A 15,908-nucleotide genomic window follows, 5' to 3' on the forward strand; every position below is an offset into this window, starting at 1 on the left:
GTATAAATTTTGAGAATAAAATAGTTACATATGAAATTGAAGCCTCTAAAGAATTTGTAATAAATAGCTAATAGATTTTATTAAAATTTATTTTATTTTGAAAGATTAATAAATTGGTATTAAATTTCTATAATAATTTTATTAGTCTCATATAAGCTATTGGTGAACCTTTAAAGAAGAAAAATGATAACAAATTAATGATGCAAAGACTATAAATTAAATAAATAAAATTAATATGATATATAATTTTTTAATTAAAATTAGTATTAATTATTTTTTTACTAATAAAATTAACATAAAATAAAATATAAATCTTAATTGAAGTATCTTTTATAAGAATATTTGAATCTTTAAAAAAAATTATTTATGTAAAAATGCTCAAAATAAAAAATGACAATCTTTTAAAAATATAAGAAGATAGAGTTGAAATCCAAAGATTTAGAAGATATACATATAATTTCTATATTATTTTTATAAAAGCAATTCTATTGATGTTCTAATATTTGAAAAAAATAATAATTTATGACTTTTATTCTTGATAAATATTTATGGACTTGAAATATGAGTCATTAAAGAATTTAAGTAAAAGTTCTTATTATAGTAATTATAAAAAAATTATTAGTAAGTACCTCAATAATTATATAAAAATCCAAAAATTAGAATGAAGTTAAGAAAATAAAATCTATTAATGTTCCTTAATCCCTTCTGACAACATAAAGACAACATTTGCCAAACCTCACTTGAAAAAAGAAGTATAACAAGCTTTGGCACATTGTCAAGGACATGAACTTCAAAGAACTAAAATGTCAATACACTCTTGTGTCACTTGAAAAGACTAGAAAATCATTTAAAGATGATACAATATTAAACTATAATGGCTATTACCAAAGGCAAAAAGACTAGAAAGTCTTGAAATAAGACTAAGGACTAAAAAGATATTGACAAGAGTGAAGAAGGCTTCACTCTTGCCTCCATATATATTCTTAACTAAAAATTATGTGGCAATGTCTTATTGGATATTTAAAATATATTGACTTTGTAAAATAAATATCTTAACTTGCAAGCCAAGTTTTTTATATGTGTGCCACATAATTAGCTTATTCCACAAGCTACCAACATATGGTTAATTTTTTGACCAAGTTTCTAATCTATCAATCAACTACAAACATATTTAAAGTCACAAAAATGTCTATGAAACTTCTAAGAAGCTTTACAAAAAAATATTATGAAATAAATCTTCTTTTATTTACTTCTACTTAATTATATAGATAAATATTAGAATAAATATGTATATCTGTGACATTATTCTTCTTTCTAAAATTGAATCCCATGAGAAGTGATCATCATATATTGAAGGAATATAAGATGCAACAAATTATATTTGCCACATACTTTGATTTTAGTTCTCTTTGAAGATAGTTGATAGGTCCTCTTAGCCATCAATAGTATTCTATATCATGGTAGAAAGACCACCTTTTTATTTGATCATTATTAAGACCTTCATAATTCCTTTCAAATAAATTATTTTAAATATTATTAAGAATTGTTTCAATTTCTAATAAAATTACCAAATATCCAAGTTTATTCCAAGGTCATGATATCAAACATATTATATCTTGCCATCTATTTAAGGAAAGATATGTTGTTCTTCATGATCTTCATCTTGATTATGTCATTTTGAAGGTTGTGACAAATATAATGTCTTATTTGATAAGTAAGCAAGTGATAAATCTTGAGTTGAATCTCCTAGTTGATTCTCCATTTCCTTGATATGACAAATATACAAAAGTTACAAATAAGAGTAGAAGATAAAATGCTATCTTTTTAAAATCTCGTTTCTTTTATAGCAAAGATTTACTATTCTTTATCTAGATTTCGATGGATGTCATTGATGAAAAGCCTCAAACTTCTTTGTTGCATTTTCAAGATTCTTTGTTGGCTCTTATGTGCATTCATTAATATCATATCCATACCAATGAAGAAGATATTCTAATCTATTTTGGTAGTGCCTTAATCTAAGACTTCTTCTATTTCAAATTTTTTATTATTATCCACTTTTATAGGAAGAAGTGGCATTTATCTTCTTTTTAAGATATTCACTATCTTATATGGCTCAAGAAAAAATATGTGGAATATGAGTTGAATCTTCATAGATCCTAATAGATATGATCGATAAGCAATATGATTGACTTATTTACAAATAAAAAAAAGTTCAAGCCTACAATATTTCAATTTGCCACAAAAATAAGTAGTCTTGATATTGTGACAAAGTATCCATACTTTATATTTCTAAATTATTGACAAAGAATTGTTCAATCATCTTGATGATAGTTGATGGTACACCTCATATACTGCTTTAAAACTTAATTCACCTATTCCGTTTGTCCATCAATTTAAAGATGAAAAGCCAAAGTGAACTTTATATCTATCTTTAGGAACTTAAAAAAAAAGATTTTCTAGAATCTTGATATAAATCGAGTCTTCTTATTTGATATAATATCTTTAAAAAATTTATAATAGCGATAGATGTTGTCAAGAAAAAATTTAACTATTTTTTTAATTTTTCATAGATTTTATAAATAATATAAAATATGCTATTTTAGTAAAATAATATATTATTATAAATATAAAATTATACAAAATTGAAACTAGAAGATTTGTAATAAAATCCATAGAAACGGAAGATTATAGTTTTTTCAAATAGGTAATGGCTAAAAAAAATCCATAAGCTCAATGACGAGGAGTTTTAAATCTTGAACAAATATTAGATGATTGTATAAAGTCTTTAATTGCCTTTCATATTTTAGGCCACCAAAAATATCTTAATATTAGTTCTAAAGTCTTATTATATCCAAAATATCTAGCTGCTGAAAAATTATGACAAGCTTGAAGAATATATAATCATGCTTTGCATTCTAGAATATATAATCATCTTTTAAAATAGAGTAGATTATTCTTAAATTCAAATTTGGAAGTATAATAAGAGTTAGAAGAATTTTCCTTGATATCATAAATAAGAAGATTAGATGACATACTTGATTGAATTTGCTTGAAAAAAGTTGAATCAACAGACAATGTTGATTTTATTGTAGAAAGATGAAAATTTTAAAGCTTTAAGAGAATCATTTTTTGTTAATTAAACCTACATCTTTTTCTTTTGGTATAAGATAAAAATGTTTAGAAAAAGCGTTTGACAAATCTTATTATTTTTTGAGTCAATAAGTAATTTTAAAATCAAATATTGATAAAAACATGTTCCAATGCACTTTAAGATGATTTAAAACATGTATTGATATGAAATATTTGAGATTCTTGTGATTTGTATATATGATGACTGGACTAGAAGCACCTTTTAGATAATGATGCCATGCTTAAAATGAATCTACAATTGTAAGAAGCTTTTTGTTATAGATTTCATAATTAATTTCAATTGCTAAAAATTTCTTGGAATTAAAAGCTATGAGATGGACATAGAAATTTGTTATAAAATAATATCCATTTATTATAAAATAACATACATAACAAAGTCTAATATATCTATTTCTATAAAGAACACCTTCAAAAAATCAATAACATATAAGATTGGTACAAAAATAAGTGTTGTCTTCAAGACTTCAAAATATGCTTCAATTTCTTTACTCTACTTAAGTTTGTCTTAACATGTCAAGCATATAAGAGAGGCCACAACTTGAAAAAAATTCTTTATGAAAATTTAGTAATAATTGAGAAATTCCAAAAAATATTATACATCTCTGATTGTTTTTGGAATCTTCTAATCAATGATAGTTTGAACCTTCTTAGGATCTATCATAAGACCACTATTTGAAATAATGTATCCTAAGAAGTCAACTTAAGTAGTATAAAATATATACTTTTCTATCTTGGCATATAATCCTACATCTCTTAATTTTTGTAATATACAATGAATATAAAATTCATACTTTTTTGTATTCTTAAAGTAGATCAAGATGTCACCTAAATAAAATAATAATAAAACAGTCAAAAAATTCACAAAAAATATCATTCATTAAATGTTGAAAAGCAATTGGTGCATTTGTGAGTCCAAAAGGTATGACATTATATTTGAAATGTGCATATTTACTTTGAAATATAATTTTTTATTTGTCTCTTTCTTTAATGTGTATCAAATTGTATGCTCCTCATAGATTTATTTTTATATAGATTTTTGCTTGATTCAGTTGATCAAGAAGTCCTAAAATCAAAGATAGAGGATATCTATTCTTGATGGTGATCTTGTTGAGTCATTGATAGTCCACACACATCCATAGATATCCATCTTTTTTCTTCACAAATAAGATATGAGCTTTAATTGGAGATTTAGAATAGCATATGAAGTTTTTAGCCAAATTTTTATCAATGTGTTCCTTGAGTGCAGCTAACTTGTTCAATGATAGGCTATAGATTTATTTAAATGGTAATTGAGCCCATTCTTGAAGATCAATGGAACAATCATAAGGATAATACTTTGAAAGAATATCTACATTTTTTTTTCAAAGACATCTTAATAATCTTAGTATTGGCTTGGAATATCACCTGAAATCTTTTCTCTATCAACAATAGGTGTGGCATATATAACAAAAGTTGATCCTTCTTTTGCAACATTCGTGAAAGTTCTTGCACCTACTAATAATGATTTGAATGTATCAAACTTACAGATTTTTATTTGCCTAGCAAAATCTTAGACTAAACTATGGAAAAAAATCAAGATTGCGAGAAATCTAGTCTATTTGAGAATTATACTTTTATAACCACTATTATTTTAAAATAATTGAGTTAAAAGAATATCCAATCATATTAAATATTACTAAATTATTATAACGACTAGTTGTTATTTCTACAAGAATAGTTTCATGTCTAATTTTTCTAAAAAATAATAAATAATAATCTATTATTTCTATATGCACATGTTTGATTTTCTCAAATAAAAATATATCTTATTTTTTGACAAAGTCTTTGTCTATAAAATAGGTTGAGTCTCTTGAATCCAAAAAGGCTAAGACTTTGTGATTTTTTGGTCCTAAACAAACTTCTATTCTAAAACAAAGTGAGGGATCTCACAAGAAAATATGACCTTTACTAGGAGTTGCATAAGATTTCAACAACATGGTTAAATCATAAAGGAGTCATAAATTCATTTTCATCAAAGATGCAAACCAAGAGAGACCACTTCTAGATAGAAGAATTCCTATAAATCCAACTTGAATAAATCCATCAAAATATCAAAAGAAATGGAGCTTTAGGTAGAGATTGACTTGTTGTAAAAATCCTCAAAATTTTAATCTTGTTCCATTAAATTTCTTGAGCATATTAATCTTTGTCCCTATTATACTTGTAAAAGTAAAACTTTTTATATTTGGTTATGAGGTTGATCTACTTATTTCCTTCAATTGTACAACTTCTTTATACAGACTCTAAATTTCTTTCAAAGGTGTAAGATTAGTGTTTCCTTGCCTGACACTAGTGATGCATAAAATTTCCATCTTAAGAGTGTTGACAAGTTCGTGAAGATGTATAATAGTTACAAATCTATTTTTACTTCCACCAAGGATAACACCTATAATTTTTATTTTCACTAAGTATAACATCTATTATTTTTCCTTCCATTTCAAACAACTTGACAAATATACAAATCAAATTAGAGAAGGATAATCTGCAATCTTTAATATCAAATAAAAATTTCTATGAAGAAGGATAATCTACTATCTTTATGAAAAAAATTAGTATTAGAAAACTAAACAATTTGTTTAAAGGTAGATAATCCGCAACCTTCAAATACAATAATAGAAGTAGAATAATCCACTCACTTCTAAAACAAGATAAGAGCAATAAGTTCAAACTATTGTCAAACTATCAAGGACATGAACCTCTAAGAATTAAAATATTAATACTTTCTTGTGTCACTTAAAAAGACTAAAAAATTATTCAAAGATGATTTAATATTAAATTAAAATGGCTATTGCCAACAACAAAAAGACTAAAAAGACTTGAAATAAGATTAAGAACTAAACAGGCATTGACAAGAACAAAGAAGGCTTCACTCTTGCCTCCATATATACTCTTAACTAAGTGCTATGTAGTGATGTCTTATAAGACCTCCACAACATGTTGAATTTGCAAGACATATATCTTTAATTGCAAAGCAAGGTTTCTATATATATGCTACATAGTTAGCTTATTCCACAAGCTACAAAAATGTGGTTAACTTGTTGACTAAGTTTCTAACCTATCAATCAACTATAAATACATGCAAAGACATAAAAACATCTATGAAGCTTTTAAGAAGATTTTCTAAAAAATGTTATGAAATGAATCTACTTTTACTTACTTCTACTTAATCATATAAGTAAATATTAAAATAAATATGTAAGTCCATGACACACATTTCATATAAAAAAATTATATTTATTAAAATTGAAGTATAACTTAAATAAATAAACATATATATATAAATTCAATAACAAAAACAAAAAAATATATTTTAAAACATATTGTCTTATGAAGCAACAAGACTTGCCACAAATTATGTGGTTAATTGAAGCTACCAAAGAAATTGGATGTTCATCCAATGTTTAAAAGAATCTTATTGAAAATAAGGTTTTTATTTCTATAATCCCATATTTGTGTGGATACATTTCATACAATACATAGAATTACCTAAGATCTAAGACTTTGATAAGTACTATAAAGAAGTAGGATTAGGAACACAATTTTTTAGGTCTATTCTAACTAGAAAGAATATTGCTTCCAAATATCAAATATTTATTCTTTTGTGATGATTCTATAACATCAAAATACCTTAAAGTATTTTACACCCTTGAATCAATCCATAGACCTTGTGAAAAGCCGCCCTTACACAAGCCCAAAACCAATCATATATCATATAGAAAGATTCCAGATCCATTCCAAACCTACCAATGATTGGCAAACTATACAAACATGAAGTTAGTGCTTTAATGTGATGGAGGCGGTGGTTTCATGTGTTTTTATGGATAGTTTTGGCCAAGTATATGTATTGGTTCAAGGGCTCAAAGTGTAAAGCCCTTTGAAATTTTACATCAATTAAACCACTATGGATTTTGTATTTTTTTCTTTTCTTTTCTTTTCTTTTGGAGCACATCACAATCTTATTTCTCTACCAAAAAATATTTTTTTCTGAAGCCCCCCCCCCCCCCGAGATAGCTGAAAAACAATGTATTCTGACGGTAATTGTGTAAACAATGTTGTCAAACCATTGTTCAGATGTCCTCTCAATTTGGTGGTGAAAGCTGAGATGAAGGAGAAGACGAAGACCCACCTCCTCTTCAGGGCCGCGAAACAGACAGTCGCTTCTAACGTTTGACGAAACGGCTCGTCAGTGTGCAAAAGTGGATGACATTCGTCCGCCAGTGAACAGATATCTGAAGTGGGCCACAGTCATCCAGGGTGTCACCTCCGTTTCTTTTCAAGCCCTAAAATGTTTTTCGATCTCTATTGTTCGTGGCGAGCTCACACAGACACGGATTAGCGAATATCGCGAATCCGGAGAAGTGTGCGAGAGAGTTCGTGGGAGAGGGGACGCAGGAAAATAGTGATGCATCTTGTGGTAGCCGGGAAGGCGGGGTGTCCATCGCGTGGGAGGAGTTTGTTGTTGGAGGCGTAGGTAGAGAGGCGGGGAACGATGAGGTTCGCGGTTGGGCCTGCTTCATTGGCGTTGCAGCACGGCTGTTGTAGCAATGGTGTGGAGGGGAGGTTCAGGGAGGATGTGGCAGCGTCGGGGATAGTTGGAGCCGGATTTGGTGCCGGTGCTTCCTCAGCGAGAGTGCAGATCAGTTGCGGTTCGGGTTCAAGGGGTTTAGTTATGATCGGGAGTGGCCGGGAGGAGAGGCAATTGGCGCAGAACAGAGCGGGACTCATTGGTGGAGGAGGATTGCAGGGATTGAAGGGGAGACAATTGGTGTTGAGAGGGAGAGAAAGCGAGCATGGGAGGCGATGTCGGGTAGTGCCGCAGGCTTTGTTGCAGTGGAACAGAAGACCCGAGCTCGTTGGGGAGATTCCGAGGGTGGTGGTCATCACATCAGGGAAAGGAGGAGTGGGGAAGACAACCACGACTGCCAACCTTGGGATGTGTCTTGCGCGTCTGAACTTCAAAGTCGTCGCTATTGATGCGGACGTCGGCCTTCGAAATCTCGATTTGCTGCTTGGTCTAGAAAATCGAGTGAACTACACAGCAATGGAGGTTCTTAATGGAGAGTGTCGACTCGATCAGGCGCTGATTAGAGATAAGCGATGGACAAATTTTGAGCTCTTGTGTATCAATAAACCTCGGTATAAAATGCCTCTTGGTTTTGGAGGAAAAGCCCTTACGTGGTTAGTCGATGCCTTGAAGAAGAGACCTGAGGGGCAACCTCATTTCATATTGATCGATTGCCCTGCAGGTATTGATGCTGGTTTCATCACTGCGATTACTCCAGCTAAGGAGGCAATTCTTGTCACTACTCCTGACATCACCAGTCTGAGAGATGCGGATCGAGTGACAGGTCTTCTCGAATGTGACGGAATCAAAGATATAAAGATGGTGGTGAATAGAGTTAGAAGTGACATGATCAAGGGGGAGGACATGATGTCAGTGCTTGATGTGCAAGAAATGCTCGGTCTGCCTTTGCTGGGTGTTGTCCCAGAAGATTCGGAAGTTATCAAAAGCACCAACAGAGGTTACCCATTGGTGCTTAAGAATCCGCCAACACTAGCAGGTTTGGCGTTGGAGCAGATGGCTTGGAGATTAGTGGAAAAGGACAGCATGAAAGCAATCTTGATTGAAGAAGCTCCACAGAAACGAAGCCTTTTCCCTTTCATGGGTGGCAAGAATTGATAATTTAAAGCTCAATCAGTGCACTGGTTATTAGGAAGTTTAGAGCGATTGCACTGTCCACTGTAGAATCTTAATCAACTTTCATAGCAATTCAGATCATAGCAGTGCCTGGTCCATCCAACTCTGCGAAATGGTGGAAAAACCGAGGATCATGTAGAGGAGGCTGGGGTTGCTACTTCGCGAATGTGACCTGGACTTCAATGTCCTGATACAGAATCTGCGGTGTCCATTCCTTACATCCTTTTTTCGGGTTGATTTGCTTCAAGATAACAAAGTGTTGAAGTACTGAAACTTTGACAGTTGGGTATTGTAACAGTATTGTCGTTTATTAAGGTGCACAATTTATTCATATTTGAACTGGTATTGTTTCTTTGATGACTCTAGATATTTGCTCATCCTGTTCGCAACGATAATGAGGTCCTATCTGAAAGTATTCCCTGATGATTTAGGCTGTGCCCCAAAATGTCAGCATAGTGTATATCTTCCTTGCTCATAATTGAGATTCAGGCAGAAAAGTTGCATACCTCAGTTTTATACAGTTCTACCTATGTAAAATGCCTACTTTCTTTCTGCTTAAGCGTGGCGGCATTGCTTACAGATTCTCGATGTTAATGAGAATGCACGTATGTGATGGTAGTTTTGAAACAATTGAAAACAAGAACAAGCTGCTAACCAAAACATGCAGGATGCAGAGTGATCCTTGTTTGTTGTAAAAGAATGTCGAAGCAATGTTTGCAATACATGATAACAAAATAAACTTTCGATTCTTTTGTACACACAAAAAGATTATATAGAAAAGAAAATAATAATTTAGGAAGAAATCAATTTTTTGTCTTTTGAACAACTTTCTGTGCTGCGAAATAAATATCTTGTTGATAGTGCTTTAATGACAATTTAGTAGAAAAAGTCAAAGCATGTGTAAGGCATACACCAAAACGTGAGGGTACTCAAATCTTAAAGGAATTTTATTAAAAGAGATGGTATTTTTTAGTTGTGCTTACTAAAAGTTGCAAAAACATTCTAGGACTCGGATAAAAAATTCAATTGATGAAAGGAATCCGTAAGTAGGAAGGTAGAAAAATGAATTAGCTAGAATTTGTCGATTGAGAAATTTTGACTGCAAAATGTTTATTTAATTTTCTAAAGAAAACTATAGTAATATTTATATACCTTAAAAACATTGTTGGGGACCTAATTTTACAGTATAAAATCTAAAAATGTATTTAATAGAAAACCAGTTTACAAAGACTACAAATTTCAATTTTCAAACACATTTTTTGAAAGGCCATGTTTTAAAATGGTAAGCTATTAGAAAAAAGAAAAGAGATAATGCTAAAAATTAAATACTTTTCAAGATTCCGTATACAAAAAAAATCTTTGTACATCATAGATTTCAATGTAAATAAAATACAGTTTTTGAAATGCAGAATAAATACATAAAGTGTATCATTTGACCAATTTATTAAAATACATGGTTGGAGTTAAATTTGAATGAACCCAACTTTTGAAAAATACACAGTACTTTAAAATAGAAGAAAAAAAGAAAAAAGAAAATCACAATGATTTTACAAAATTCTATTAAATAAAGATACAAAAACTCAAAAAAAATGTTCATTTAAATTAGATATATTGAAAAACATTGATAAATATATATATATATATATATATATATATATATTTAAAAAAAATTAAAATACATACATCTACAAAGATATATCAATCTTTTTTTATGTTTTAATCATTACATTCTTACATGTAATCAATCAACAATATGAAAGATATAGACCATTATTATTTTATAGTAAATAAAAATTAAATAGTATAAAAATCATAAACTTATGTTATAATTAGATTTAGATGCTAAATATACATATCAAAAAATAAAATTTTATAATCTTGAAAAAAAATTAAAATTACAAATATTGTAATAAATAAATGTAAAGAAGATTTTTTAAAATTAGAAAAATTAAAAACTAAACTATAATAATTTTGATATATACTAATAATATTAAACAATAACTAATCAATTTTTAAATCACTTTCAAAGGCACAAATAAAAATTTCAATAAAAAAAATATGTTTAGTAATAACATTCTGATCATGGTTAGCATTAGATTTTAAAAATATAAACATATTTTGTTTTGTAGTGTATATGTATATGACTTGTACAAAGGAGATAAAGAATATATTTTAATATTATGTATTACAATCTTAACTTGTGCATCTACATATTTTAAACAAAATTGCTTACACTAACCAACATACATTACCTACATGTTGTTAAGTATTTTGTTTCAATTTTATTATGTGGGAGTTAGTTATATTCTAGAAAAAATTAAAAAAATTAAAAAATAAAGATAGATGGTCATTCAATGTTCCTTATTGCTATCCACTCCATGGTCTTGTTGCAAAATGAAACAAAGAAATAACAATCCAAAATAAAAACAAATAAATGTATCCAATTTGGGACATGTGCATACAAACCTCTCCAAACTCCATCATATTTGCTGTACGTCCATCTTGACACAACATCTGAACAGGATGTGCTCAACACATAACTATAAGCAAAAAAGTTATGTGTACACCACAATAACTTATGTATAAAAGTTGTGGAAATAAGTTGTGTACACCACAAAGCACAAGTACCAACAAAACAAACAAACAAACAAACAAACAAAGCATGGAAGGAGCGGACATCGCAAAATTGCATGGGTCCAGACCCCATTCACGATCCCAACTTCTCTGAAATACTAGAATGATCTCGAATAACAACAATAACAATAATAAGAAGAATAATAAATCAAAACTCCCTTTTTACAATTATCACTCAGTTCCACGCAATCATTCAGCCCCTGCTTTGGAACCCTAAAACAGGGCACGGCCTCGCACATGCGCCTGCCCAACTGAGAGAATGCAAATCTGACTAACACGCATCGGCGCAGTCACTGTTGTTGCTGTTGTGGTGGTGGTGATTGCGAGGATCTCGCAGGCAGGGAGCGAGCGAGGGAGGGATTGGCACCGGCGGGTTGGAAGCAGTGCAGGAGGAAGTGAGTGAGTGAGTGCGATGGCGACAGGAAAATGCAACTGAATCAATCCGTTATGGTTTCGTTGCGTGGGACGTGAAAACGTGGAAAGCTCATGTTACGTCAGTGGAGTGGCAACGTGCAAGCAGGTCGCAGGACTTGGTGCGGAGGAGGAGGAGGAGGAGGAGGAGGAGAGAAAGAGAGAAGGACGAGTGAGTGAGTTAGTGAGTGAGTAAGTAAGCACGAGGTGAAATTGTGTCGAGGGGGAGAAAGTGAATATAAAGTGGAAGCATCAGTACTGTAGAATTAGTTGCATGTACTCTGCAGAAGGGCTAGGGTTTGATTGTCATATGTGGCCATGGGCCTGGACTGAGCAGAGAGCTTGGACGGGGGAAGGGGGGATGTGGACTCATCGCTGGGAGTCGGAAGCGATGAGCCAGCTTGTTGCCGTGGTCTTCGTCTCGCAGTCGTGGAGCCGTGGAGCCAAGTGGAGCCGAAATTCTCGTACTGTTTTGTTCTTCAGCTCGTTTTTTGGTTTTGTCTTGTTTGTTTTCTTGTTGGATGAGTTGCTGAGGTTGGAGTTGTGCTTTTTGTCTGGGTGTAGGGGAGGACGTAAACGTGGTCTGGGAGTAGATCCAGGTAGCTTGAGTGGTTTTTTGATGGTTTGTAGCGTGGCTGCATTGGTGTATAGTCACTGGAGTCTGCATATGGTGGTTAATGACGTGCGAGTGGTGGTTTGTACCGCGCTTGTGAGATCTGTGTGCTAGTTTAGAGGCTTATTTGGTGTGCAGTAGTGCTTGGTGTTCTGTGTACTTTTTGTGTCGACATCTCAAGGTGTTTCACTCGGAAGACTTTGTTGGATCTTCGATGTTTGGAGTCTGTCAACTGTAATTCTAGAGTGGTAGTGACATTGAACCTTTTCGTGACTGAGTAGCGGTCGTATATTCAAATAGGTCGGGTTGTGTCTCGATACAAGGAGATTTTCTTTTTCCCTCTCTCTCTCTCTCTCTCTCTCCTACAGTCGGATCTGAGTATGAACCCTATGCTCGACAGAGGCCAATTGTGATTACTTCCCAGGATTCTGTTGGCACTCTGGTCATTGGTGGTATGTTATTTCAGTGTGTATATGTTCGGGTGATATAGAGCTGGCGATCTGGGCACTGTATCTAGAATCTGGCACTGCGAGGTTTCTGATCCTCACAAAAGGTGAACGGCCAGCTCGTGTTAAGTTTCAGTCTCAGTTCGATCGAGAGGCGAGTTTTTCTTTGCGATATACACATGTGCTGTCAGGACGAAAGACAAAACGAAGTGATGTAAGTTTGTCTTTCAAGAGGGACGAAAAGCCGGGATATCATTTGATGTAGTCGTGAGGCGCTGAATAGAGGGGCTGATTTCCCTAGGTATGTTGAGGGGTGGACTGTATTTATTAGGTGCGATGTTATTCAACTTTTGATTATTATCGCTCTAGCCGATACGAGTAGGTACGAAACAAACGTGTCTCGTACCTACTCGTATCTATTCGTTACAATCATGAGACCTTGTATATTAGAAGTATCTGCCCCAAGTAATATACATCGGGCGGATTACAAGGTTGCACTAGTTTGAAAGTCGTAGATCATATACGAAAATGTGTTTCTGATGTGAGCTTTAATCTTTTGCAGAATTGCATTCTCTGAGGCCAATCATGAAGGGAGTTCGGTGTGCACCAGTGTGGTTACTGTTCTCAGTGTTGATGTTACGAGCTCTGCACGTGGATGCGTCAATTCACACTTACAAGAATGGCAAGTTTGCGGCAGAGAGCAATGCATTCATCTATTGGGGTGGAAATGAGGGTCTTTATGCCTCATCTAACCACGTGCAAGGGCAGGGTGCTGCCAACGGGAGATCATTCATTTCATTTGAGTCTGTCACTTTCACACGAACTGAGGAAGCTGCGAAAATGCACGAACCGGGAACCACCAATTCTCAGGTAGAAGCTATTGTAGTGGAGGTTAAAGACAAAAACAAAATTGGTGACCATGCTTTTCCTGGGAAGTTAGCTCTGTGTTGCACTGCAGATCTTGCGAGAAGTACGGGATGTAAGGAAGGTAGCGCTATAATAGAACCCGATGCTCAAAACTGGCCTTTGTCGATTGTGACCCGATTTACAGGTCAACATCTCACTGCATCCATGATCCACCAGAAGATTAACATAACGAAAACCGGAATGTACACGCTAATTTTCGTCGCCTGTGAACGTGAATTGGAAGGGCTGACTGTAGAAGGAAAAACTGTCTGGAAGAACCCTACGGGTTACTTGCCGGGACGAATGTCGCCCTTCATGACTTTTTATTCATTTATGGCTCTTGCTTATGGGTTATTGGGTGCGTTCTGGTTTTTCCAGTACATGCGAAACTGGAAGGATATACTTCAGCTTCAGAACTGTATCAGTGCAGTGATTGCTTTGGGGATGTCTGAGATGGCCCTTTGGTACTTTGACTATCTCAATTTCAACATGACCGGATCAAGACCAATGGGAATCACGATGTGGGCAGTCACGGTAGGGGCTGTGAAGAAAACCGTCTCCAGGCTATTGATTCTGGTTGTTTCCATGGGATTTGGCGTGGTGCGCCCTACTCTAGGGGGACTTACCTCAAAAGTTCTCCTTCTGGGAGGGACTTATTTTTTGGCCGCAGAGTCCTTGGACGTAGTTGAGAACGTCAATACAATCAATGATCCCCCTGGAAAAGAACGATTATTTTTGGTCTTGCCAGTTGCCATGCTTGATGCGTTGTTCATCTTGTGGACATTCACCTCTTTGTCTCGAACTCTGGAGAAGTTGCAAGCTCGAAGAAGATTTGCAAAGCTTGAGCTTTACAGGAAGTTTACAAATTCTCTTGCAATGGCAGTTGTAGTTTCTGTGGCATGGATTGGGTATGAGCTTTACTTCAAAGCAACTGATCCATTCGGTGAGCGATGGCAGAGCTTCTGGGTCATTCCAGCTTTCTGGTATGTGCTTGCATTTATTCTTCTTATCGTAATCTGTGTTTTGTGGGCTCCGTCACAAAACTCTACACGTTATGCCTATTCTGAAGAAGTTGGGGAGGATTTGGACGAAGAGGAGGTTGCACTTACAGCAAGCACGACGGCAACTAAACCATCTCTGATTGTAGAGATTGAGAAAAGTGGTGTTAAACCTGATTCGAAGGAACGGAAGTCAGTCAACACTGATGTGTTTAGTCTGGATGATGATTTAGAAGAAGACAAACGAGATTAGTTTAATATATGAATACCCTGCCTTTCTGCGATTTCAGAGGCTCCAAACTACTGCTTAACCTTGAAGTCAGATTGAATAGTTTTGAGTAAGGTTTTAGGTTTCTACGAATGAACAATGGTAGATTTTTTGTCTAGTTCTGTGGCTAGTGCGCATGGAAGTTTTCTGTAGCTAGTTTAAGATGTCGAAATTATCTGTTGCGTATTTAATTGTGTCTCTGTCTTAGATGGCTACATTGAACAGTGGCCTGCATGCATGTAAAAAGGATTTCAGATCATGATGGTCCAGATGAAGTGTATTATACCACTAAATTAGTAACCCTTAAATCGTTTGCATGTTCTCTTTCATCAGTACTTGTTTGTTAGTTTGTTTTGTCTTTGTGCTTTTTTTGCTTTTTTAGCTTGAAACAGAAGGGGTATACCACTTTGGTGACTAATGCAATATTTAATATATCAGACTGATTTAGATTGAGGGCTTCAACTTAAGACATAAGGTTAAGTGTTCTATCTTACCTAAGTAGGGAAGTTGAGTGAGGATGTAGTTTCATTTGATGGAACCTCTTGTATCTAGAATTGCTAGGTGCTTGTCTTTTCATCCCTGTGTTTCCAAACTTCTTCAGAGATCTTTGGGTTTATTCTATCTTTTATTATTCTTAAAAAGTACATGGACTCTTTACAAAAGAATATTTTTTTAATTAGTTGCAATAGAAAGATGTAGGAGGATTGCTTCTTCTTTGTACTTCTCTCTTTTCTATATTATTTTA

General features: G+C 33.5%; 2 protein-coding genes across 4 annotated transcripts; both read left to right on the forward strand.

Annotated features, from left to right (window-relative positions):
* The first annotated feature begins 7,472 nt into the window (after positions 1–7,472).
* Positions 7,473–9,218, forward strand: LOC112279120 (septum site-determining protein minD homolog, chloroplastic). Its single transcript, XM_024513259.3, has one exon. It carries the CDS (start codon positions 7,679–7,681, stop codon positions 8,867–8,869), a length of 1,191 nt encoding a protein of 396 aa, XP_024369027.1. The 5' UTR covers positions 7,473–7,678; the 3' UTR covers positions 8,870–9,218.
* Positions 9,219–11,690: 2,472 nt separating this feature from the next.
* Positions 11,691–15,492, forward strand: LOC112278721 (uncharacterized). Of its 3 annotated transcripts, none has more exons than XM_024512385.3 (2): positions 11,691–12,396; positions 13,554–15,492. In XM_024512385.3, exons 1-2 carry the CDS (start codon positions 12,207–12,209, stop codon positions 15,146–15,148), a joined length of 1,785 nt encoding a protein of 594 aa, XP_024368153.1. In that variant the 5' UTR covers positions 11,691–12,206; the 3' UTR covers positions 15,149–15,492. The 3 variants fall into 3 exon arrangements, with proteins under 3 accessions (XP_024368153.1, XP_024368154.1, XP_073395612.1); XM_024512386.3 differs by having other exon boundaries at positions 11,724–13,205; XM_073539511.2 differs by lacking the exon at positions 11,691–12,396 and adding an exon at positions 12,457–12,531.
* The last annotated feature ends 416 nt before the right edge of the window (positions 15,493–15,908 follow it).

The sequence above is a fragment of the Physcomitrium patens genome, chromosome 2, assembly GCF_059467195.1.
Source record: "Physcomitrium patens ecotype Gransden chromosome 2, ASM5946719v1, whole genome shotgun sequence".
NCBI lineage: Eukaryota > Viridiplantae > Streptophyta > Bryopsida > Funariales > Funariaceae > Physcomitrium > Physcomitrium patens.